At 56.0% G+C, this 23,557-nt stretch overlaps 1 protein-coding gene across 3 annotated transcripts; it reads left to right on the plus strand.

The window, feature by feature from the left end:
- The first annotated feature begins 124 nt into the window (after positions 1-124).
- TFEB (transcription factor EB) lies at positions 125-22,830 on the plus strand. Of its 3 annotated transcripts, none has more exons than XR_011682854.1 (10): positions 125-746; positions 15,138-15,382; positions 16,158-16,412; positions 16,941-17,021; positions 17,566-17,686; positions 17,813-17,869; positions 18,806-18,881; positions 19,726-19,873; positions 20,483-22,090; positions 22,131-22,830. XR_011682854.1 is itself a non-coding variant. In XM_071450135.1 (9 exons), the coding sequence occupies exons 2-9, from the start codon at positions 15,188-15,190 to the stop codon at positions 20,915-20,917; spliced, it is 1,368 nt and encodes a 455-aa protein (XP_071306236.1). In that variant the 5' UTR covers positions 125-746; positions 15,138-15,187; the 3' UTR covers positions 20,918-22,830. The 3 variants fall into 3 exon arrangements, 1 of the variants encoding a protein (XP_071306236.1); XR_011682855.1 differs by having other exon boundaries at positions 22,152-22,830; XM_071450135.1 differs by having other exon boundaries at positions 20,483-22,830.
- Positions 22,831-23,557: the final 727 nt, after the last annotated feature.

The raw sequence follows: 23,557 nt of genomic DNA on the forward strand, positions 1-23,557 counted from the left end.
CCTCCTCTCCCGAGCCGTTTTTGGGGTGGAAACACCCACTTTAGAGGAAACAAACAAAAAAAAAAAAAAGCATTTTTGGGGAGGCTCCCCCCCTTTTCAGGGCAGGAAAGCGCCAAGCCCGAACTCCGCCGTGGCCGGGCGGGGACTACAAGTCCCGGCAGGCGCGGACTGCAGCTCCCGGCGTGCCCGGGGCCGGGAGCGCAGCGAGGGCAGCGGAACGGGCCGCGCCGGGCCGGGCGGGCGCTGCTGCTGCCCTCCCTCGGCACGGGGCCGGGCCGGACTGCGCTGAGCCGAGCGGAGAGGCCCGACAGAACCGAGCCGAACCGAGCCGGGCCGAGGAACTCAACAGAACCGAGCCCAACCGGGCCGGGCCGAGCCGAGCCCAACCGGGCCGGACTGCGCCGAGCCGAGGAGCCCGACAGAACCGAGCGGGACGAGCAGAGCCGAGCGGAGCCGAACTGAGCCGAGGAGTCGAATCGAGCGCAGCCGAGCCGAGCCGAGTGGGGCCGAACTGAGCTGAACAGAGCCGAGGGGCCGAACCGAGCCGGGCCGAGCGCAGCCGAGCGAGTCCGAACAGATCCGAGCCGACCCGAGTGGGGCCGAACTGGGCTGAGCCGACCCGAGCGCAGCCGAACGGGGCCGAACCGAGCCGAGGGGCCGAACCGAGCTGGGCCGAGCGCAGCCGAACGAGGCCGAGCAGAGCCGAGCGCAGCCGAACCACTTCGTTTCCTCGCCGTTCCCCACGGGTGAGTGCAGGGCCGGGGGTCCCGGGGGACAGGGGGGGCTCGGCAGCCGCGCAGCGCGGCTCCCTCGGCTTGGAGCCCACCTTGTGGGGGTGCTGGGGCGGTTTTGGGGTGCTCCCCCCTGTCCTGCGCCATCCCGGAGCGCTCTGAACTCGGAGTTGCTTTTTTTCCCCATTATTTTGCTGTAAATAATCGCCCCCCCCCCGCCCCTGGGAGGCTCCAGCCTGGCTGCTGCGGGGCGCGGAGGGTTTGGGGGTCTCCAGCAGCTCGTCCCAAAACCCGGGGGTTCCGGGGGTCTGTGAGACCCCCGGCAGTTCGGGGGGACCTGCCCGGGTCGCCTTTCCCATGGGCAACCCCCCCTGAACACGGTGCTGCACGCTGGGGAAACTGAGGCACGGATGCTCCGGGACACCCGGAGGGTCCCCGGCACCCTCGGTTTGAGGCACGCAAAGTGGGGACTTCTCCCATTTAGAAAAAATGGGGAAATTGGGATACCTCGTGTCACACGGCTTTTAGGGGGGTCACCAAGAGGACACACAGCGTGTCCCCCCTTCCTGGGGAATTTGGGGGGGAATAGAGGGGGCTGCCCCGGACCGATTAATTACATTCATGAATTAATTACGAGGCAGGAAAGGATTACGCAGCCCCCAGACTGCTTGGGGGCAGTCAGATGATGGGGGAAATTTCCTTAAAAAAGTAAAAACCAAAAAAAAAAAAAAAAAAAGAAGAATAGAAACACGAAGAAAATCTGGTGGTTATTGTGCTGGTGTAAGATAAATAAATAAACCGGTGCGAGTCCGGGGAAAGCAGGGCTCGTTTCCAGGAATCCCGGCGTGTTCCCCCCCTTGGGGCACGGGGGGAGTTGGTGTTTTTTATATAACAGAGTCCGGCAGGCAGCGAAGGGAGCCTTTGGGGGGGTTATTTTTTCTTTTCCCCCCCCTTCTCTGTACTTCCCTGCCATGTTTGCTTGGCTTCATGCACGGCTGCTCCGAGCTGGGAATGGATGGGGCTGGTTTCTCCCAGCCCGCTCTGGCTCACCTGCTGCAGGAGGGTGGAAATCCCAAAGCTGGGGAAGGGTGGGAATTTGGGATTGGAGTGGCTGGGTTTGGGGGAATACCGAGATTTGGGGTGGCTGGATTTGGGGGAAACACCCAGACTGGGGTGGCTGGGTTTGGGGGGAACACCCAGATTTAGGGTGGTGGTGGGTCAGGGCAGCACGTGCTGAGGAGCAGTGGGAATTTGGGATTGGGGTTGCTGGATTTGGGGGAAATACCCAGATTTGGTGCCTGGATTTGGGGGAAATACCCAGATTTGGTGGCTGGGTTTGAGGGGAACACCCAGATTTGGTAGCTGGATTTGGGGGGAACAGATTTGGGGAGGCTGGATTTGAGGGGAACACCCAGATTTGGGGTGGCTGGATTTGGGGGGGACACCCAGATTTGGGGGTGGTGGGTCAGGGCAGCATGTGCTGAGGAACAGTGAGAATTTAGGATTGGAGTGGCTGGGTTTGGGGGGAACACCCAGATTTGGGGTGGCTGGGTTTGGGGGGAACACCCAGATTTGGGGAGGCTGGATTTAGGGGAATATCCAGATTTGGGGTGGCTGGATTTGGGGGAAACACCCAGATTTGGGGTGGCTGGATTTGGGGGAAACACCCAGATTTGGAGTGGCTGGATTTGGGGGGAACACCCAGATTTGGTGCTGGTGGTGGGTCAGGGCAGCCCATGGAGGTGTTTTCCAAGGGATGCTGGGTTGGTTTCCTGCTGAATTCTGGGTTTATTTCCTGCTGAATCCTGGGTTCACTTCCCGAGGGATGCGGGCCCCGCGTGTTTGGTGTTTTCTGAGGGATCTGCCCACCCTTATCAGTAGGAAACTGCAAACTGTGCTGGGGTGGAGCTGCTGGATGGGGCCATCCAGCATCCGGGTGTTTGGGATGGAGCTGTGAGCCCAGCCAGGGATTTTAGATTTTATTGCTTTTTCCACACTGCACGTGTGTGTGTGTGTTCCTGGTCTGCCCTGCCCTGTTTTCCTGGAAATGCTGGAATGGGAATGGGAATGGGAAGAGCCCCTTGGGATGATGTGGGAGGGTCACCATTCCCAGGGCTGAGCAGCCCAAAAACCAGGGAAATGGGATTTGGGAGGGTGTCCCCTTCCAAAAATCCACAATGCTGAGGGTAAAAAACATCCTCGTGTCGTGGGGTGCTGGAATCTGGGGATCTGGTGTGATGGGACCTCACCCCTGGATTTGATGTTTCTCCCTCCTTTGCTGGGGTGTAGGTGGCGGGGATGGAGCTGCCACACCCCTGTCCCCTCTGTGGGGACAAAAATTCCCATCTGGAATTTTTTTGGGGTGGTTTTAGAGGGCGCCTCAAGCTGGGTTTGCCTCAAGGGGAGCTGTTTTGTCAGTGCCCTGTGTGGGGTTATCCCATATCCCAGGCCAAGAGGGAGCAGACAGGGCTCAGGGGCAGGCAGATGATGGAGGAAATTTCCTTTAAAAAAAATTAAAAACTCGAAAAAAAACCCAAAAAAAACAAAAAAAAACACCCCAAAAAAAAAAAAAAAAAAAAGAGAGAGAATAGAAACACAAAGAAAATCTGGTCCTGGGTGGTGTGGTGGGGCTGGCAGTGCTGCCACATGTCCTGGTGCTTGGGGCAGGTGTTCTCTGTGGATTTCCCTGCACATCAGGGCTCCCCTGAAGTGGAATTCCCAGGAATTCCCAGGAATGGGGGAGTCCTGTGCTCCAGGATGAGCTCTGGGTGCTGGTCCTCACCTTCCTGAGAGGCTGAGGAAAGCGGGAATGGGGGATTCTCCATCTCTGGGGGGTTTTTGTTGCTGCAGGAGCGTTGGGATGGGCACCCTGGGATGGTTTGGGTGGGATCACCTGGCTGGGCTCACCTGGGCAGGGCTCAAGGTGTCCCCAGTGTCCCTACAGGTTTGTGCCACCTTATCTTGAAGGCCTCTTCTAGGAGCCCTTCTCCCCACTTTATGGGTGGTTTCTCCCCAGTTTTTAGGATAATTTCTCTCCACTTTGTAGGATGGTTTCTCTCCACTTTCTGGGATGGGCACCGTGGGATGATTTGGGTGGGATCACCTGGGGAGGGCTCAAGGTGTCCCCAATGTCCCTACAGGTTGTGCCACTTTCTCTTGAAAGCCTCTTCTAGGAATTGCCCCCGGGGTTTTGTCACCTTTCCTCGGAGCGCTTTTGGCTCCAAACAAACTCCCCACACCCTGAGCTCTGCCTCCTTTGCTTAAATGGGTGCAAATTCCGGATAAACCTGAAATTCCCAGTGTGGGTATGGCCAGGGGGGGGTTCTTGGAGCCTCAGGGACCAGCAGGGCTGGCTCCTGCCCAGGCTGTGCCCTCGGGATTTTGGGAATATTTTGGAGGAAATGAGGAAGGGGCTTCACCCACCTGGCACAGATGGCTGGGAGGGAGCAAAAATGGACAGGCAAAGGAGAAATCCCAGTTGGATTTTGGGGAGATTGCTGCCAGGTGAGGGGGAGCAGGTTTGGCTGAACATTTTGAAGAAAAGGGAGCAGGAAAAGGAGAAATCCCAGCTGGGTGAGGAAAAAACCAAACCCTCTGAGCTCCTGCACATCTCGAACCAGAGCAATGTGCCCAGGAGATTTTTGGGATTGGGAATATTTTGGAGGAAATGAGGAAGGGGCTGCACCCACCTGGCACAGATTGCTGCCAGGTGAGGAGGGAGCAGGTTTGGCTGAACATTTTGGGCAAAAGGGGGCAGGAAAAGGAGAAATCCCAGCTGGGTGAGGAAAAAAACCTCCAGGCTCCTGCAGGGCTCCAAGCAGAGCAACGTGCCCGGGCGAGGAGGCGCCGTGCCAGGCCAGGGGCTGGGCTGGCAGCAGGGGCTCCCCAGGGATCAGTTTGACCTTCAGGGAGCAGGAAAAGCTGCGGGCAGAGCCTGGCACCAAGGAGGGCACAGCACAAACCCCTCCAGAGCGGGTGAGGTGGGCACGGGAGGGGATGCCAGGGTTGGAGGGGGGCACAGCATCCCCCAGGCTGGTTTGGGAGGGCAAGGCAGGGGCTGTCCCCGATTTGTTTATTTATTCCCGAGGCCTGGTTCCACGAGCTCTGCCTCCGCCGAGGCTCCGGGCTGGGTGCTGGGGGGCTGGACATGTGTATTTATAAATATTTATAAATATTACATGCTTGTGGCAGCACGGGGCTGCGAGGGAGGGATGGAGGCAGTGCTGGGAGCGCCTCTGGCACCGGCTGGGGGACAGGGGGACAGGGGGTGGCCGCTGTCACCTGGCGCTGGTGGCACCGGGAGCTTGGGGCGCCTGGAGCTGCCGGGCTGGTTTTGGTCGAGCATCGCCACTTTAGGGGGTGGCTCGTCCCAGTTTCTGGGTGGTTTCTGCTCAGTTTTTGGGGAGATTTCTCCTCACTTTTTGGGGTGGTTTCTCTCCACTTTTTGTGTGGTTTCTCCCCGCTTTCTGGGGTGGTTTCTCTCAATTTTCTGGGAAGATTTCTCCTCACTTTCTAGGGTGGTTTCTCCCCACTTTCTGGGGTGGCTTCTCTCAATTTTCTGGGAAGATTTCTCCCCACTTTCTGGGGTGGTTTCTCTCCACTTTATGGGGTGGATTCTCTCTACTTTATGGGATGGTTTCTCCCCACTTTTTGGGTGGTTTCTTTCCACTTTCTGTGTGGTTTCTCCCCACTTTCTAGGGTGGTTTCTCCCCGCTTTATGAGGTGGATTCTCTCTACTTTATGGGATGGTTTCTCTCCACTTTCTGTGTGGTTTCTCTCCACTTTCTGGGATTATTTCTCTCCAGTTTATGGGGTGGATTCTCTCCACTTTATGGGATGGTTTCTCTCCACTTTTTGGGTGGTTTCTTTCCACTTTCTGTGTGGTTTCTCTCCACTTTCTGGGATTATTTCTCCCCACTTTACGGGTGGTTTCTCTCCATTTTCTGGGGTGATTCTCCCCCACTTTATGGGGTAGTTTCTCTCCACTTGCTGGGATAGTTTCTCCCCACTTTATGGGTGGTTTCTCCCCAGTTTTTAGGATGATTTCTCCACACTTCGTGGGATGTTTTCCCTTCCTTTTCTGGGATGATTTCTCCCCACCTTTTGTGATGATTTCTCCCCACTTTATGGGTTGCTTCTCTCCACTTTTTGGGATGATTTCTCCCCCCTTTCTGGGATTATTTCTCCCCACTTTCTGGGGTGGTTTCTCCTCCACTTACTGTGTGGTTTCTCCCCCCTTTCTGGGGTGATTTCTTTTCCTTTTCTGGGCTGGTTTCTCCTTCTTTTCTGGGGTGATTTCTCCCCAGTTTTTAGGAATATTTCAGGCATGGTTTCTAGGATTTTGGGGCGGGTGGCAGCGCTGTCCCAGCCCCCTGGAGCAGTGTCAGCCCTGCCAGTTCCCCTGATTCCTCATTTATGCGCTTATTTCCAAAGGCCAACACCCAAACCGCCCGCAGTGACCCCGGCCCGGGCTTTTCCTTGGGGGCTGCGCTCCCAAATCTCCTTTTCCCCTCCTTTCCCGGGATGTGCAGCAGGACCTGGAGCCTCCCAAGGTCACCTCGGTCCCTTCCTCTGTCCTGATTAATCACCGTGCCCGGGGTGGTGCCTGGGCCCATCCTCCTGCCTGTTCACACCTTTATTTTTAATTGCTGCCCCGGAGGGGGGCAGGGGCTGTGAATTCCCAGTGATGTTTCCATCGGGGCTCTTCTGCAGCTCCTGCCCAGCTCTGTTTGGAGGGTCTGGCCCCTCTTTTGGGGAGGTCCCTGGGGTCCCTTTGCCTCTCCCTGTCCTCAAACCTGGCCAGGAGTTGCCAAACTCCCCCTGCCAAGCCCAGCTGGGTGATGCTCAGCAGCCATCCCTGGGCTGGGTGGGTTTTTTGGGGCTAAAAGTGACAATTTCTTGGGATGGAGAGGCACCAGAGCAAGGCTGTGTGTGTATTATTATTAACCCCTTAATGGCTGCCAAGCCCAGCTGGGTGATGCTCAGCAGCCATCCCTGGGCTGGGTGGGTTTTTTGGGGCTAAAAGAGGCGATTTTGGGGATGGAGAGGCACCAGAGCAAGGCTGTGTGTGTATTATTAACCCCTTAATGGCTGCCAAGCCCAGCTGGGCTCTCCTGCCCACACCTTGGCACCACCAAGGGGGTTTTTAATGGGGTTTTTTAATTCAGTGGCACAAAGGACACACAGCCCCGTGTGCCATCAGGGCCTGATGCTTCTCCCTCCACCACCTCCCTGACCCCTCCTGGGTGTGCCAGGCTTACCTGGCTCTTTGGGTCATGTTTTTTTTTTTCCTGTGGGATCCCTCAGCCCTTTCCAGGGAACAGGGGGCAGGGAAAACATTTGGCCTCTGACCCAGCTCCTGTTAACAACGTCCAGCTCCACGTTGCTGACATGCCGGGGCTAAAAACAGTCCTGGTGACTCAGAGCCTCGGTGCTGCTGTCAACTGACCCCGGGCCGGCTCTGCCAAGCCCCTCCTCTGCCTGCTCCTCCTGCCTTCTGCAGGGCTGCGGGCTCGGGCTGTGGGGAAGGAGACTCGGGATGGGGCTGGGATGGCTCCCAAGGGTCACAGGAACTCGGATCCTGGGTGGAAGGAGCCTCGGGATGGGGCTGGGATGGTCCCCAGGGGTCACAGGAACCCTGGCCCAAGCAGCTCCTGGGGGGAAGGAGCCTCTGGATGGGGCTGGGATGGTTCCCAGGGGTCACAGGAACCCTGTCCCAAACAGCTCCTGGGGGGAAGGAGCCCCTGGATGGGGCTGGGATGGCTCCCAGGGGTGCCAGGAGCTCTGATTCTGGGTGGAAGGAGCCTCTGGATGGGGCTGGGATGGCTCCCAGAACCCTGTCCCAAACAGGTCCTGGGTGGAAGGAACCTCTGGGATGGTTCCCAAGGATACCAGATCCCTGCCCCTGGGTGGAAGGAGCCCCTGGATGGGGCTGGGATGGTTCCTGGGCTCACAGGAACTCTGATCCTGGGTGGAAGGAGCTTCTGGATGGGGCTGGGATGGCTCCCAGGGATCCCAGGGATCCCAGGAACTCTGGTCCTGGGTGGAAGGAGCCTCTGGATGGGGCTGGGATGGTCCCCAGGGATCCCAGGAACTCTGATCCTGGGGGGAAGGAGCCTCTGGATGGGGCTGGGATGGCTCCCAGAACCCTGTCCCAAACAGCTCCTGGGTGGAAGGAACCTCTGGGTGGTCCCCAGGGGTCCCACACAGGTCCTGGGATGGTTCCCAGGGGTGCCAGGAGCTCTGATCCTGGGTGGAAGGAGCCCCTGGATGGGGCTGGGATGGTTCCCAGGGGTCACAGGAACCCTGTCCCAAACAGCTCCTGGGGGGAAGGAGCCCCTGGATGGGGCTGGGATGGCTCCCAGGGATCCCAGGAACTCGGATCCTGGGTGGAAAGAGCCTCTGGATGGGGCTGGAATGATTTCCAGGGGTGCCAGGAGCTCTGCTCCTGGGTGGAAGGAGTCTCTGGATGGGGCTGGGATGGTCCCCAGGGGTCACAGGAACCCTGTCCCAAACAGCTCCTGGGGGGAAGGAGCCTCTGGATGGGGCTGGGATGGTCCCCAGGGATCCCAGGAGCTCTGCTCTTGGGTGGAAGGAGCCCCTGGATGGGGCTGGGATGGCTCCCAGGGGTCTCAGGAACTCTGATCCTGGATGGAAGGAGCCCCTGGATGGGGTTGGGATGGTCCCCAGGGCTCCCACACAGCTCCTGGGTGGGTGATGATCTCCCCATCCAGCATTGCTGCTCTCTGGGGTTGGAAATGGGGTTATCCTCCTGTTCTCCCTCCCATCCCCATCCCCGAGGCTGGATGGGATCTGTGGAGCCTCTGGCCAGGTTGGTGATGGATCAGGGTTTCCAAGCACGGCCCTGCTGCCAGGTTTGTGTGAGGAATCCTCTCCTGAGCCCCTGTCCTGGAGCTGCCCACCCTGAGCATTGCCAGGGAGGATTCTGGCCCTGGGGGTGCCCTGTCAGGCCATGAATCAGCCCCTGGTGGCCTTGCCAAGTGTGGCTGAGTGCCCCGAGGCTGCTCCCAGCTGGGCAGGGCCACCTGGCTCCGGCTCCACCCCTGGCCTGGCTCTGTCTGTACCTGGGGACGTGGTGCAGAGCACCTGGGGGTGTCCCCAGCACTGTCACACAGGTGTCCCTGTGCCACTGCCACCCTGGGGACAGCTGGCAGGGCAGCAGGGAGCACAGGGACGTGGTGCAGTGCAGTCCCCAGCACTGTCACACAGGTGTCCCTGTGCCACTGCCACCCTGGGGACAGCTGGGAGGGCAGCAGGGCCCCCAGGTGCTGCTGAGCTGAGTGCTCACAGTTCTGGGGGAGCTCAGAGCTCGGCTCATGCCATGGGCAGGGACACCAGGGTTGTTCCAAACCCTGTCCAGCCCGGCCCGGGACAGCCACAGCTCCTCTGGGGATTCCAGCCCTGCTTCCCCACCCTCCCAGGGAACAATTCCTTCCCCAGATCCCATCCCTCCCTGCCCTCTGGCAGTTTGAAACCATTCTCCCTTGTCCTGGCACTCCAGGGCCCTTTTCTCTCTCCATCTTTCCTGCCAGCTCCCCAAATTTTGCCTTTTCCAGCCTCTTTTCCCCCCATAATCCAGGTGCTTGCTCTGCCCCCACCCTGGGCACATGAGGGATCCCTGCGGTGCCACATCCCCTGCAGTGACAAGGGACAACTTTTGTCCCTCTGCAATGTACAGAGGTGTCCCTGGCACATGCCCAGCCCTGTCCTCTGTCCCCTGTGGCAGTGGCTGCATCAATTTTTCCACGCTTTTTCTCAGCCCTGTTGCTCACTCCTGGGCTGCAGCGACAAAAAACAAACCAAAAAACAAACAAGCAGCTTTGGAGAGGGTTTTTTTTTTTGATGTAACTTCCCCTCCTGAACCCCACGTGGCTGCTGAAAATGAGGAACTGGGGCTGGCCTGGGGTGAGGGGGAGCTGTGACCTGCTGGGCCTGGACTGGGAGGGTCCCCAAAACCCCTCTGTGACCTGCAGGGTCCCCAATCCCCTCTGTGACCTGCAGGGTCCCCAAACCCCCTCTGTGACCTGCAGGGTCCCCAATCCCCTCTGTGACCTGCAGGGTCCCCAAACCCCTCAGTGACCTGCAGGGTCCCCAAATCCCTCTGTGACCTGCAGGGTCCCCAAATCCCCTCTGTGACCTGCAGGGTCCCCAAACCCTTCTGTGACCTGCAGGGTCCCCAGTCCCCTCTCTGACCCTGTAGGGTCCCCAAATCCCCTCAGTGACCTGCTGGCACCTTCAGGGTCCCCAAATCCCCTCTGTGACCTTCAGGGTCCCCAAATCCCCTCTGACCCTGCAGGGTCCCCAAACCCCTCAGTGACCTGCTGGCACCTTCAGGGTCCCCAATCCCCTCTGTTCTGCACTCAGGTAACCCCAGCCTCGTTGTCCCCTGTCCCCTGTCCCAGCAGGGTGACAGCAGAGCCCGTCCCCAGGCTGGGGCACACGCGGGGTGGTTTTGTGGGTGTGTGACAAGGTGACAGCTTGGTGACATTCAGAACAAAGCCTGGGCCCCTGGTGCTCCCTCCCTGCCACCCCTGGGTGTGAAAATCAACAGCGAGGAAGGAAAGAAGGAGGGAAGGAAGGAAGGAAGGGAAGGCTGGGCTGGCCCGTGGTGAGCAGCAAAGCTGTTTTCACTTCTTTCTTCTCCTTTTCCCTCAGTCCCCAGCCCAGCTGGGCTCTGGGTGGGTGGGTGATGGTCCCTGCCCTGTCCCCCTGCTGTCCCCCTGCTGTCCCCTCTCCCTCCTGGAGCTGCTCATTGATTTTTCCACTCCTAAACGGCCCCGATCGAGCGGGAAATCAAACCCAGCAGGGGCCTGGTGCAGTGGCTTTGGGGGCTCTCATCACCCAGAGGGTGGCAGGAGGTGTGTGCCAGGCACCGGTGCCACCTCAGTGCCACCTCAGAGCCACCTCAGAGCCACCTCCCCCGGCAGGGTAACGCGATCCCTGCGGCTAAATCTGGAAAATGCCCCCGGGGGGGCAGCTCAGGTTTCTCAGCCACACCTGGGCCTGGGGACACTGCAGGTGCTGTGTCCCCTTCAGGTGGCACTGCCACACCGGCAGCGCCCGATGTCCCCTCCTGCACTGAGCAGTGGCTGCTGAGCAGCCGCCCCCGTGTCACCGTCCCCGTGTCACCGTCCCCGTGTCACTGTCCCCGTGTCACCCACTGCCCCCGTGTCACCGTCCCCGTGTCACCGTCCCCGTGTCACCGTCCCCGTGTCACCCACTGTCCCCGTGTCACCGTCCCCATGTCACCGTCCCCGTGTCACCGTCCCCGTGTCACCCACTGTCCCCGTGTCACCGCCGCAGGGCTGGGGGACAGCTCGGGGCTCCGTCACCTCCTGGAGCAGCTCTGGGGATCCTCCAGCTGGAGCCACCCCCCCCCCCCAGTGCCAGGGGGACTCTTGCTGATATCACAGCCCTGGAGGGAGAGCATGGAAGGGCCAGGAATAACCAGGAATAACCAGAAATGACCAGAAATATCCAGAAATAACCAGAAATAACCAGAAATAACCAGGAATAACCAGAAATAATCAGAAATAACCAGAAATAAATAACCAGAAATAATCAGAAATAACCAGAAATAAATAACCAGAAATAAATAACCAGAAATACCCAGAAATAAATAACCAGGAATAACCAGAAATACCCAGAAATAAATAACCAGGAATAACCAGGAATAACCAGAAATAACCAGAAATAAATAACCAGAAATAAATAACCAGAAATATCCAGAAATAACCAGGAATAACCAGAAATAATCAGAAATAACCAGAAATAAATAACCAGAAATAAATAACCAGGAATAACCAGAAATATCCAGAAATAACAAGAAATAACCAGAAATAAATAACCAGAAATAACCAGGAATAACCAGAAATACCCAGAAATAAATAACCAGAAATAAATAACCAGAAATATCCAGAAATAACCAGGAATAACCAGAAATAATCAGAAATAACCAGAAATAAATAACCAGAAATAAATAACCAGGAATAACCAGAAATATCCAGAAATAACAAGAAATAACCAGAAATAAATAACCAGAAATATCCAGGAATAACCAGAAATACCCAGAAATAAATAACCAGAAATAACCAGAAATAACCAAGAATAACCAGAAATAACCAGAAATAATGAGGAATATCGAGGAATAACCAGGAATAACCAGAAATATCCAGAAATAACCAGAAATATCCAGAAATAATCAGGAATATCCAGGAATAACGGAGCTGCTGAGCAGCACAGGGACATTTGGAAGAGAGATGCATTCCCTGGGGCTGCAGCCTGGTCAGCCCCTGTCCCGCCTTCCTCCAGACTGGAGAAGTGGAGTTGGGCTGTGGAGAGGGGCTGGGATCATCCAGATTTTCCCTCCCTTTCAACCCCTCCATCATCCCCTTCCCGACTGCTCCATCTCCCGCTCCAGTGGTGCCTCCCTGTGCAAAAATCAGGGAAACCTCTCCTGACTTTTCCATCTCCCCACCCTTGCTCTCTCTCTCTCTCTCCAGCCTCTCCAGCTTTTTCAAAGGGTTCCCAGCTGCCCTCAAAAGGGGGAAGAAAAGCTGGAAAATTGATTCTTGTGGGTGTCGCAGCCTCCAGGGACGAGGCTGGCTGAGGCTCTCCCAGTATGGACCAGTCTGGGGCTCCCACTGGTGGCTCTGGCTCAGTGGGAGAAGCACTGGGTGCCCTCCCAGGAATAACAAGATGGAGCTGCCATTCCATGGGCTCCCGTGGCTGTCCCTGTGGGCCAGGGGAGGGTGGGATGTGTCCCCAGGGTGGGCCCCATGTCCCCATCCTGTCCCTCCTGCAGGGCTGACTCAGAGTGAAAGCAGAAGCTGCTCAGCATTTGGGGGCTGGGGGAAGCCAAGCAGAACCAAAGGGGTTATTTTAAACCTGACCCTATTTCCCCCTTCTTCTCACCAAACCAAGCCCTGGCCACCCTTCCCCATCCTCATCCTCATCTTCTGCAGCTCCTCTTGGCAGCTTTTGACTCTCCCAGCCCTGTTTTCTGTAAGGGGGCAGCTGGGGGGACCTGCACCAGGGCCAGCAGGGCTCAGTGGGTGCTGTGGGTGGCTTCCCGTGACACCCACGAGTGCCAGCCCTTCTTGAGAAAAGCCTCTCTCCCTTCCCTTCACGTTTGGGGTTTTACATCCCCCGTGGGCATCCCCTGTGGGCATCCCCCCTTCATCCAGCCTTGGTTTGGGGTTGTACATCCCCCGTGGGTTTCCCTCTTAATTCTTGCCTTAGGGTTGTCCATCCCTGGTGGGTTTCCCCCTCAATCCAGCCTTGTTTTAGGGTTGCACATCCCCTGTGGATTTCCCCTTTAACTCAGCCCTGGTTTGGGGTTGTACGTCCCCCGTGGGTTTCCCTCTTAATTCTTAGTTTGGGATTGTCCATCCCTGGTGAGTTCCCCCCTTAATCCAGCCTTGCTTTGGGGTTGTACATCCCTTGTGGGTTTCCCTCTTAATTCTTGGTTTGGGGTTGTCCATCCCCCTTGGGTTTCCCTCTTAATTCTTGGCTTGGAGTTGTCCATCCCCCGTGGGTCCGTGGGTTTCCCTCTTAATTCTTGGTTTGGGGTTGTCCATCCCCTGCGGGCTCCCCCCTTAACTCAGCCTTGTTCCATCCTCTCTGGGGTCTTTTCCAGGCTTCTGTTTCTCACCCCAGCGCCCCCCCTGTGCCCTCCTCCAGGTCTGTTCCCACATCCCCCTTCTCGAAGCTCCAGTGGCTCGCTGTGCCCGGCTCTGGGCTCCCATCCCCCTCGGGCCAGGCCACCATGGCTGATTAATTCCCCTCCCCTGGCTGCTCAATAGCTGCTCTCGAGCTGTGTCATCCTCCGAGGCGCCGAGGCGCTGCCTTGATTTCATTTCCCCTCCGGGTAACGCATAGCACCGGCTCGGTGTGGCTGTCACCACCGAGGCCCTTCCATCTCTGAACTTGCATTTAAACAGCAAAACCCTGCAGATTTCTCTGCTTTCCCCTCGCAGCTTTTCCCTCTGCCTGCCGTGCTCCGCTTCCCTGCCGTGCTGCAGCAGCATCTCCTGCATCCCAGTGATGCTGCAGCATCTCCTGCATCCCAGCGATGCTGCTGCAGCATCTCCTGCATCCCAGCCCTGCCGGGGTGGCCGGGGGTGGCTCCTGGAGCCCCGGCAGGCATCCCCCAGCCTCCGGAGCCGCCATCCCCTTTGTCCCGGGGAACAAGGGCCGCTCTGTGCCGGGCGGGCGGTGCTGTGGTCCCCCCCGTCCCCGCGCTCGCGTGCACCGAGCACAGAGCCCGCCTTGTCCCGAGCCGGGCTTTGCCCGCTCCTGCCCCCGGCTCCTGGCACCCTCCGGCCTTTTCTTGCTGCTCTGCCCTCACTTTCTCTTTCCCTTTCGCTGCCGGGCTCACTCTGGGCTCTGCCGTGTTTGGGAGGTGGCTCTGGGGTGAGTGCGGGGTCCTGGCTGCTCCATCGCGGTTCCCTTCCTGCCAGAGCCTAAATTCCCCCCTCTCCTTGTCCATCCCAGCTCCGGCCACCCTTCCCCATCCCCATCCTCATCCTCGGCAGTTTCCCTTCTCTAGAGATTCCTGGGGGTGCTTTTGATTTCCTCAGCCTGGTTTTCTGTAGGTGGGAGGGGGGGGAGGTCTCACAGCCAGGCTGGGTGGTGGCACCAGGTCCTCAGCCAGCCCTGGGATGCTCCTCCTGGTTTAATCACGAGCCAGAGTGGATGTCTCTCTGTGCCTCAGTTTCCCCGCTGTGCAGGGCTGTTGGTGTCCTCCTGGCAGGCTGTGGGTGACGTGCTGTGCCCTCCTGGCAGGCTGTGGGTGACATTCCGTGTCCTCATGCCAGGGTGACCTCTGTGCCAAAGTGGGCGCTCTGGGATATCTCTCTGTGCCTCAGTTTCCCCACTGTACCAGGCTATCAGTATCCTCCTGGCAGGCTGTGGGTGACATTCCGTGTCCTCCTGGCAGGCTGTGGGTGACATTCCATGTCCTCCTGGCAGGGTGACCTCTGTGCCAGAGTGGGTGCTCTGGGATATCTCTGTGCCTCAGTTTCCCCGCTGTGCAAGGCTGTGGGTGATGTGCCGTGCCCTCCTGGCAGGCTGTGGGTGACGTTCTGTGCCCTCCTGGCAGGGTGACCTCTGTGCCAGAGTGGGTGCTCTGGGATGTCTTTCTGTGCCAGAGTGGGTGCTCTGGGATGTCTCTCCATGCCTCAGTTTCCCCGCTGTGCCAGGCTGTGGGTGACGTGCCGTGCCCTCCTGGCAGGCTGTGGGTGACGTTCCGTGTCCTCCTGGCAGGGTGACCTGTGTGCCAGAGTGGGTGCTCTGGGATGTCTCTGTGCCTCAGTTTCCCCACTGTACCAGGCTGTCGGTGCCCTCCTGGCAGGCTGTGGGTGACATTCCGTGTCCTCCTGGCAGGGTGACCTGTGTGCCAGGCGGGTTGGTGGCCTGCACCCCCCAGTGCCGCCATGGCGTCGCGCATCGGGCTGCGGATGGAGCTGATGAAGCAGCAGGCGCAGCAGGAAGCCGAGCGGGAGCGGGTGCAGCAGCAGATGATGATGAGCTACATGCAGCAGCAGCGCATGCCCGTGGCCTCCAGCCCTGCCATCAACACCCCCGTCCACTTCCAGTCCCCACCGCCCGTGCCCGGAGAGGTGCTCAAGGTACCGCGGTGTCCCCTCCGTGCGGTGGTGGTGGTGGTGGTCACGGGGGTCCCAGGGTGAGGGAAGAGATGAGGATCTTGAGTCCATTTTTTAGAAGGCTGATTTATTATTTTATTATATATATTACATTACATTACATTACATTACAGGCTGATTTATTATTTTATTATATATATTACATTACATTACATTACATTACATTATAGTATAGTAATAGTATAGTATAGTATATTTACTATATATTATATAGTATTATATATTGTATATTATATGACATTATATTATATTACATTACATTATATCATACCATATAATATAATATAATTGTTATGTTATATTATATTATATTATATTATATTATATTATATTATATTATATCATATTATATTATATTATATTATATCATATTATGTTATATCATATTATATCATATTATATTATGTTATATGAAAATGATATACTAAAACTATACTAAAAGAATAGAAGAAAGGATTTTCATCAGCAAGGAAAGGAATGGAATGATAATAAAATCTTGTGACTGACCAGAGAGTCCAAGACAGCTGGACTGTGATTGGCCATTAATTGAAAACAACCACATGAGACCAATCAAAGATGGACCTGTTGCATCCCACAGCAGCAGATAACCATTGTTTGCATTTTGTTCCTGACGCCTCTCAATTTCTCAGGAGAAAATATCCTAACTAAAGGATTTTTCATAAAATGTGTCCAGCACACCTCCACCTGTGTCCCTGATGGGTTCTGTCCCCCCTTGCAGGTCCAGTCCTACCTGGAGAACCCCACCACCTACCACCTGCAGAAGTCTCGGGACAAGAAGGTGCAGGCTTATCTCTCTGAGACCTACGGGAACAAATTTGCTGCCCACGTCAGCCCCGCCAGCCACTCTCCCAAGCCACCCCCGGCCGCGTCCCCCGGCGTCCGGCCCGGCCACGTCCTGTCCTCCTCGGCAGGCAACAGCGCTCCCAACAGCCCCATGGCCATGCTCAACATCGGCTCCAACCCCGAGAGGGAGGTGAGCACGTGTCCCCTGCTCTGGAAATTCTCCAGAAACGGCAGAAATCCATTTTGGTTTAGGTGAGATGTACATCTTGGAGTTAAAAGTGTGTGGTTTGAAAATGGAGCTGTTTGGTCTGGCTGCCTGTTCTTGTAAAAAGTCTGTGCTGAGAGAAACTGCTTCAGCCAAAAGGCAGAAATAAGGGTGAAGAGACAGAGAGACAGAGGCTGCTACAAGAGCAGGTCAACCTGACCCAAGAATTCTTTCTAATAAAGAAGAATTAGCGGCAAATGTCACATGAAATCGGTAAAAATATGCACGAACCTGTTGTGAAATGGCACACATGTGTATTTGAGAGGGGGATAAAAAAGGATCTGGAGTTCCCAGAGGTGCACAGGCCTTTTAAAGAGAGTGATCTCCACATGCTCCAGCACTGTTACAAACATCCAACTTTCAACATACAGCTTTACAACTTCCACAAAGTTGTAGAGTTTGTGTTGGGAATGGCAGAGGAGCCCACGGTCACTTGTCCTTCTCCCTTTCCAGTTTGATGAGGTCATCGATGACATCATGCGCCTGGATGATGTTTTGGGCTACATGAACCCTGAAGTCCACATGCCCAACACGGTGAGTGGGGGGTGACAGGGAGGGGCTGGGCCTGGGGCTGTCACAGCCCTGTCCTTGCACGTACAGAGGTGGCACAGAGGGGACCTTCTGCCGTGTCCCCACAGCGGTGCCGTGGTGGCAGCCCCAGCCAGCCTTGTCCTTGGAGACTGCAACACCCACAAGAATAAAATTTTCAGCTTTTTTCCCCTTGAGGGCAGTTGGGAACCCTTTGAAAAAGCAAGAGAGAGGGTGGGGAGATAGAGCCAAGGGAGGTTTCCCTGCCAGGAGCTTCCCCAGAGCAGCACTAGGGGCAGATCCATGTGGCAGCTGGTGCCTCCCAGTGGGATCCATCCTGCCCAGCCCTTCCCAGCTGTGATTCACCTGCCCTATTTTAGATGTTGGCCATGGGAGGGGATCAGCTGTGCCCTTTCAAGTCCTGTTTTCTTTTCTGCTCTGGTGAAGGCCGCTTTAAGGACCTGGGAGGACAATTCCAGCTGCCCAGCTGGGTGTGATCACAGTGCCCAGCCCTGCATGGAGCTAACCCAGCTGTCCCTCTGCTTTGCAGCTGCCCATGTCCAGCAGCCACATGAATGTCTACAGTGGGGACCCTCAGGTGACAGCGTCACTCGTTGGTGTCACCAGCAGCTCCTGCCCCGCCGAGCTCACCCAGAAGAGAGAACTCACAGGTACGTCCTGGCCCCAGAGCAAGGCACCAAAATGGGGCTGCCCTGTCCCCAGGGGGGTACAGGGACCCCAGTGCCAGCCCAGCTGCAGCTTTGTCCCCTCTGGGTGACACCCCGGGTCTCTTGCAGATGCCGAGAGCCGAGCCCTGGCCAAGGAGCGCCAGAAGAAAGACAATCACAACCTGAGTGAGTTCAGCTCTGCCTTTCCCCATCACTCTTCATCCTCATTCCTCTGAGCTGGGGCCCCTTCCCATCCCAGCTGACCCTCAGGAGAGCCCCCTGAGCCCCTCCTTGCTGGCTGTGCTCAGTGGGGTACAGGGGACACCTGGGGGAGATCAGGTTGGTTGGGAACCCTTTGGAAAAGCTGGAGAGGTGGGAGAGAGGGATGGTGAGGGAGCAAAGGTGGAGAGATGGGAGAGCCAGGAGAGGTTTCCCTGCCAGGAGCTTCCCCAGAGCAGCACCAGGGGCAGATCCATGTGGCAGCTGGTGCCTCCCAGTGGGATCCATCCTGCCCAGCCCTTCCCAGATGTGAACCCTGTGATGGTGCTCACAGGGGCCTCAGGCTGAGGGAAGAGACGAGGATCTGACTCCAGGTTTCAGGAGACTGATTTATTATTTTATCATATATATTACATTATAACTATACTAAAAGAATAGAAGAAAGGATTTCATCACAAGGCTGGCTAAGAATAGAATAAGAAGGAATGATCACAAGGGTTTGTAGCTTGGACTCTCTGTCTGAGCCAGCTGGGCTGTGATTGGCCACTAATTAGAAACAACCACATGAGACCAATCCCAGATGCACCTGTTGCATTCCACAGCAGCAGACAATCAATGTTTACATTTTGTTCCTGAGGCCTCTCAGCTTCTCAGGAGGAAAAATCCTAAGGAAAGGATTTTCCATAAAAGATGTCTGAGACAAACCCAGAGGGAGGATCAGAGCTGCTGGGCCAGGCATGGCGCAGGGTTGGCTCCCGAGCTTCCTCATCCTGGGCTCCCCAGTTCCTTTGGAGCACAGCAGAGGGATGTGGGACATGAGGGACAGGAAGGACACGTGGGAGGGACACAGAGCCTTCCCTGCTTGCTGCCTGCTCACCTCCATCCCTCTCCTCTCACCCACAGTCGAGAGGAGGCGAAGGTTCAACATCAACGACCGCATCAAGGAGCTGGGAATGCTGATCCCCAAAGCCAATGATCTGTAGGTATCCATGGCTCCTGCAGGATTGTGGTGGTGTTTGCAGGGGTCTTAGGATGAGAGAAGAGATGAGAATGTTGACTCCATGTTTCAGAAGGCTTGATTTATTATTTTATTAGGTATATTATATTAAAACTATACTAAAAGTTGTGGGGTCACCTGTGAGGACGCTGGAGGGCACAGTTTGTGAGATGTGCATCGAGCATGACACAGAACCCCAGAATCACTGAGAAAAGATTAAATCCAACCTGTGCCCAGTCCCCCCTGGGCATTGAGTGCCACATCCAGATGACACCTGCAGGGATGGGCACTCCAAACCTGCCTGGGCAGCCCCTTCCAAAGCCTGACCACCCTTTCCATGAGGAAATGTGGTGCTGTTTGCAGGGGCCTTAGGATGAGGGAAGAGATGAGAATGTTGACTCCATGTTTCAGTAGGCTTGATTTGTTATTTTATTATATGTATTCTATTAAAACAATACTAAAAGAATAGAAGAAAGGATTTCATCACAAGGCTAGCTAAGAATAGAAGAAGAATTATAACAAAGGCTTGTGACTAACCAGAGAGTCTGAGCCAGCTGGGCTGTGATTGGCCATTAATTAGAAACAACCACATGAGACCAATCCCAGATGCACCTGTTGCATTCTACAGCAGCAGATAACCATTGGTTACATTTTGTTCCTGAGGCCTCTCAGCTTCTCAGGAGAAAAAAATCCTAAAGAAAAGATTTTTCATAAAATATCACAGCTACACAGGGTTGGGGTCACCGAGGGCTTTTAGGGTGGAGGAGAGGGGAGTGGCTGCACTGCTGGCAGCCAAGCCCATCCCTTTTTCCATGCTGGGTGACAGGGACGTGCGCTGGAACAAAGGGACAATCCTGAAGGCGTCTGTGGACTACATCAAGAGGATGCAGAAGGACCTGCAGAGGTCCCGGGACCTGGAGAACCACTCCCGGCGCCTGGAGATGGCCAACAAGCAGCTGCTGCTCCGCATCCAGGTGAGCTCCCCGGGGCTCTGCCCCTCCTCAGCCCCACCTGCCCCTCACTCCTGCCCCACCCAGGGCGTGGCCAGGCTGTCTCCTGTGACCGTGGTCACAGGGGTCTTGGGATGAGGGAAGAGATGAGGATCCGTGTTTCAGAAGGCTGATTTATTATTTTATTAGGTATATTATATTAAAACTATACTAAAAGTTGTGGGGTCACCTGTGAGGACACTGGAGGGCACAGTTTGTGAGATGTGCATCGAGCATGAGAAGAGGCAGCTGCTGTTCCTCTGGGGAATCCAGTGGAGAAAGCTGTGCTGGTGTCTCCAAACCTCTGGATTATATCTGGGTAGCAATGCTTGGCTCCTCCCTGTGGGCTCACATCTCCCAATGGGATGCTCTTATCAGCCATGCAGGGACATGGCTCTTATCAGCCATGCAGGGACATTCCATAGCTGTTACCAGCACAGGTCCCCTCCTGAGGGAGGAGTGAATGTGGTCACTCAAAGAGAGAGATCAGGCAAACTGCCCACTGGACAAAGGTAATCTGCCCTACAGATGGCAATGGAATACATCCTGCATTGCAATCTTCAATAGCTTCTCACCTCTGTGTCCCCTTGGCAGGAGCTGGAGATGCAGGCGCGTGTCCATGGGCTGCCCACCTCCTCACCCTCGGGCGTCAACGTGGCCGAGCTGGCTCAGCAAGTGGTCAAGCAAGAAGCCAGCGGGGACGAGGGGACCCTGGAGCCACTGCTGCCACCCCCAGAGGCCGAATCCCAGCCTCAGCCAGCGCTGCCCGTGCCCCCTCAGTCCCCCTATCACCAGCTGGACTTTACCCACAACCTGAGCTTCGATGATGGCTCCTTCCCGGACAGCCTGGAGCCCGGCCACAGCTCCTCCTTCCCATCCCTATCCAAGAAGGAGCTGGACTTGATGCTGATGCAGGACACGATGCTGCCCCTGGCCTCTGACCCCTTGTTCTCAGCCATGTCCCCCGAGGCCTCCAAGGCCAGCAGCCGCCGCAGCAGCTTCAGCATGGAGGACGCAGACATGCTGTGATGGGGGAGCTGCCAGGGCAGGGATTGCAGCACAGCTTGGGGTGGGCAAGTCCCAGGAGCCTCCTGGCAGGAGGAGCCCGTCCCACCACACACTTGGATCTTCCCAGGAGTTCCTTTGTCTATGCAAGGAGGGCTCGGGTGCCACCGAGTCTGTCACAGCTTCTTTTGGCCAGGAGGAGGAGGAGGAGGAGGAGGAGGATGGACCTTCCTGGCTTGGCCTGACTGCAGATTCCACAGCCTGGCAGCGACATCTGGGCTGCTTTGCCTTTCAGCTGAAGCCTCCTGGCCTCACCCCCTTCCCCGGGGTGGTGCCTGGGAGCCTGGAGCCCCCAGGGTGGTGCCGTGAGCTTTGTGTCCTGTTTGGTGTCTCCTCACCCTGCTCTGGGATCCTTCATCCCCACCGAGTCCTCCCCAGCCCCTGGATGCTTCCCAGTCCACCCAGTTCCTCCTTGCTGGGAGCACTCACTGCCTCTGGGCTCCCAGCAGGGTGACGAGGTGTTAATTAATTAGAGTGTGTTTATTAATACAGCACCACTGGGGGTGTTGTCTGCAGGTGGGTGTTGAAGCTTCCAGAACACCTGGAGGGGGAGGTTGATGCTCCAGCAACCCCCTGCTGTCACCCCCAGCACCCCAAAACCTCAGGGTGAGGCTGCCAGGTGGCCCTGAGTGTCCTGGAGGTGTCCCCACCCAGTGTCTGTGCCCTGTGCCACCCCCAGCTCTGTCCTGGCAGGATAAAAGGCTTTTCCTGGCAGGATAAAAGGCTTTTCCTGGGAGGATAAAAGGGTTTTCCACTTCTTTTTTTTGGGAGGTACTTCTTGAAAGTCCTGCCCCACGTGGGCAGGAAGCTCCAGGCTGTGAGCAGGGAATGGTTTGTGCCAGCTGCCAAACCCGAGCTGGGAATTCAGGGGTTGTTTCTCCTCCCAGTGTCACCAGTTTGTTCCACAGCTCTGAACTGGGGAGCTGCTCTGGGCTCTGCCTCAGGTCCTGACTTCCCAATCCAGCTGGGAGGGAGCTGGGAAGGCTGGAAAACCCTCCAGGGTTTATTGAGGGAGAGAAGAGGGAAGCTGGAGAGGAGAGGGGACCCCTTGGGGATGGTTCCCCCTGGGTCGCCCTGTGTCCCCATCCTGGCGCTGGGTGACCTGGGGGGACACAGGGATGTCCTGGGGTCACAGGGGTGTTTTGGGGGGACACAGGGGTGTCCTGGGGGCACACAGGGGTGTCCTAGGGGGTCACAGGGATGTCCTGGGGGGTCACAGGGGTGTTTCGGGGGGACACAGGTGGCCCCTGGTGTCAGGATTTGGGGTTGGCAGTGGGGGCCAGCCCCACAGAGGGGTCTGTGGGACGTGAGGGTGCGGGGAAGTGCAGAGTGAGGAGGAGCTGGAGCAGGGCAGGGACCTGAGGGGACACTGGGTGACCCGGGAGGGGCTCCAGATGAGGAAGAGGAGGATCCAGGAGAGCTCAGAGCTCCGGGCTGGAGCTCTGGGGGTGTTCACAGGAGGCCTTGGCACCCTTTGTGTGCAGCCATCAGTGCCTGCAAAGAGAATTGTCCCCACCAGGGTCACCCCTGGCCGTGCTGGGGACCTGGCTGTGGGAGAGTCTGTGCCCTCCAGAGGGGCTGGGAGGGTGCTCAGGGCACAAAATCCCACAGGAAATTCAGATTATTGTGGCTTTAGGGTGCCCTGGCCAGTGCTCAGCACGAGATGTCTCCCCTGGCTGTGAGTAAACAGTTGTGGATAATAATTACTATTTTTTTTTTTTTAATATTTTTGGGAGTTTCGTTTGTTTTTTTCTTTTTTTTTTTTTAATGCACTGTGCTCTGATTAAAAAATTTTACTACTGTTTTATAAATAAATGTATAAAAGAATGAACTGGAATGGAAGAAGAATCATTAAAAATATATTTATTTACAACATCCTGGAGCGTGGCAGCTTCTTCTTTGTCTCAGGGTTTTGCAGAACCCCTCTGGGTGCTGGGACCCCTGGGCCAGGCAGGTTTTGGGGACTCTCCTCAGTGCAAAGGGAAAAATTCTATTTTAAAGTAGAATTTAAAAGCCTGTGCCTGGTAAAACTTATCCCAAGCCACGTGCCAGGTTCCCACTCCCCTCAGTGCTGGTGTTAAACACACACAGGATGGGGAAAAAAGCAAGAAAATCCACCTTAAATTGGAAAATCACAGGGGTTTATCTTGGAAACTTTATTAAAAGGAGAAGGAGGGGAAAAAAGAGCGAGAAGAGGCTGAAGGTGGTGAGGGGGGGAAAAGGAGTGAGCGGCTCCAGACACTTTAGAGAAAAAAAAAAATTAAAAAAAAAAAATCCCTGATTTGATTTATCAGGGGAGTGCGAGCACTAAATAGAGAACAACGCCTGAAGTGTGAATTATTTCCTATATTAACACAGAGAAAAAACTGATAGCCTTTTCATGTCAGGAGAATAGCATGTGGGGAGGGAGGGCAGCCCATGACATTGTTCCAGCCCGGGCTCTGCTCACTCTTTATCAGCCCGAGATCAAAATTTATTCCCAGGATGAGGCCTGCGGGCCCGGCTGAGGCCCTCAGAGATTTTTAAGGGCCTAATTAAGAAAACAGGATGAAAATGGCGAAATAAGAGGGCAATTTACTTCTTGCAGAATAGGGAGATCAAATC

Source organism: Agelaius tricolor, unplaced genomic scaffold (assembly GCF_023055355.1).
Source record: "Agelaius tricolor isolate 1412-34295 unplaced genomic scaffold, bAgeTri1.0.p SCAF_30, whole genome shotgun sequence".
Lineage (NCBI taxonomy): Eukaryota > Metazoa > Chordata > Aves > Passeriformes > Icteridae > Agelaius > Agelaius tricolor.

Coding starts and splice junctions, on each gene's coding strand:
- TFEB (XM_071450135.1), top strand. CDS start 15,188: ATGGCGTCGCGCATCGGGCTGCGGATGGAGCTGATGAAGCAGCAGGCG. Junction 16,413..16,940: donor GCTCCAACCCCGAGAGGGAG/GTGAGCACGTGT, acceptor CTCCCTTTCCAG/TTTGATGAGGTCATCGATGA. Junction 17,687..17,812: donor CCAGAAGAGAGAACTCACAG/GTACGTCCTGGC, acceptor GGTCTCTTGCAG/ATGCCGAGAGCCGAGCCCTG.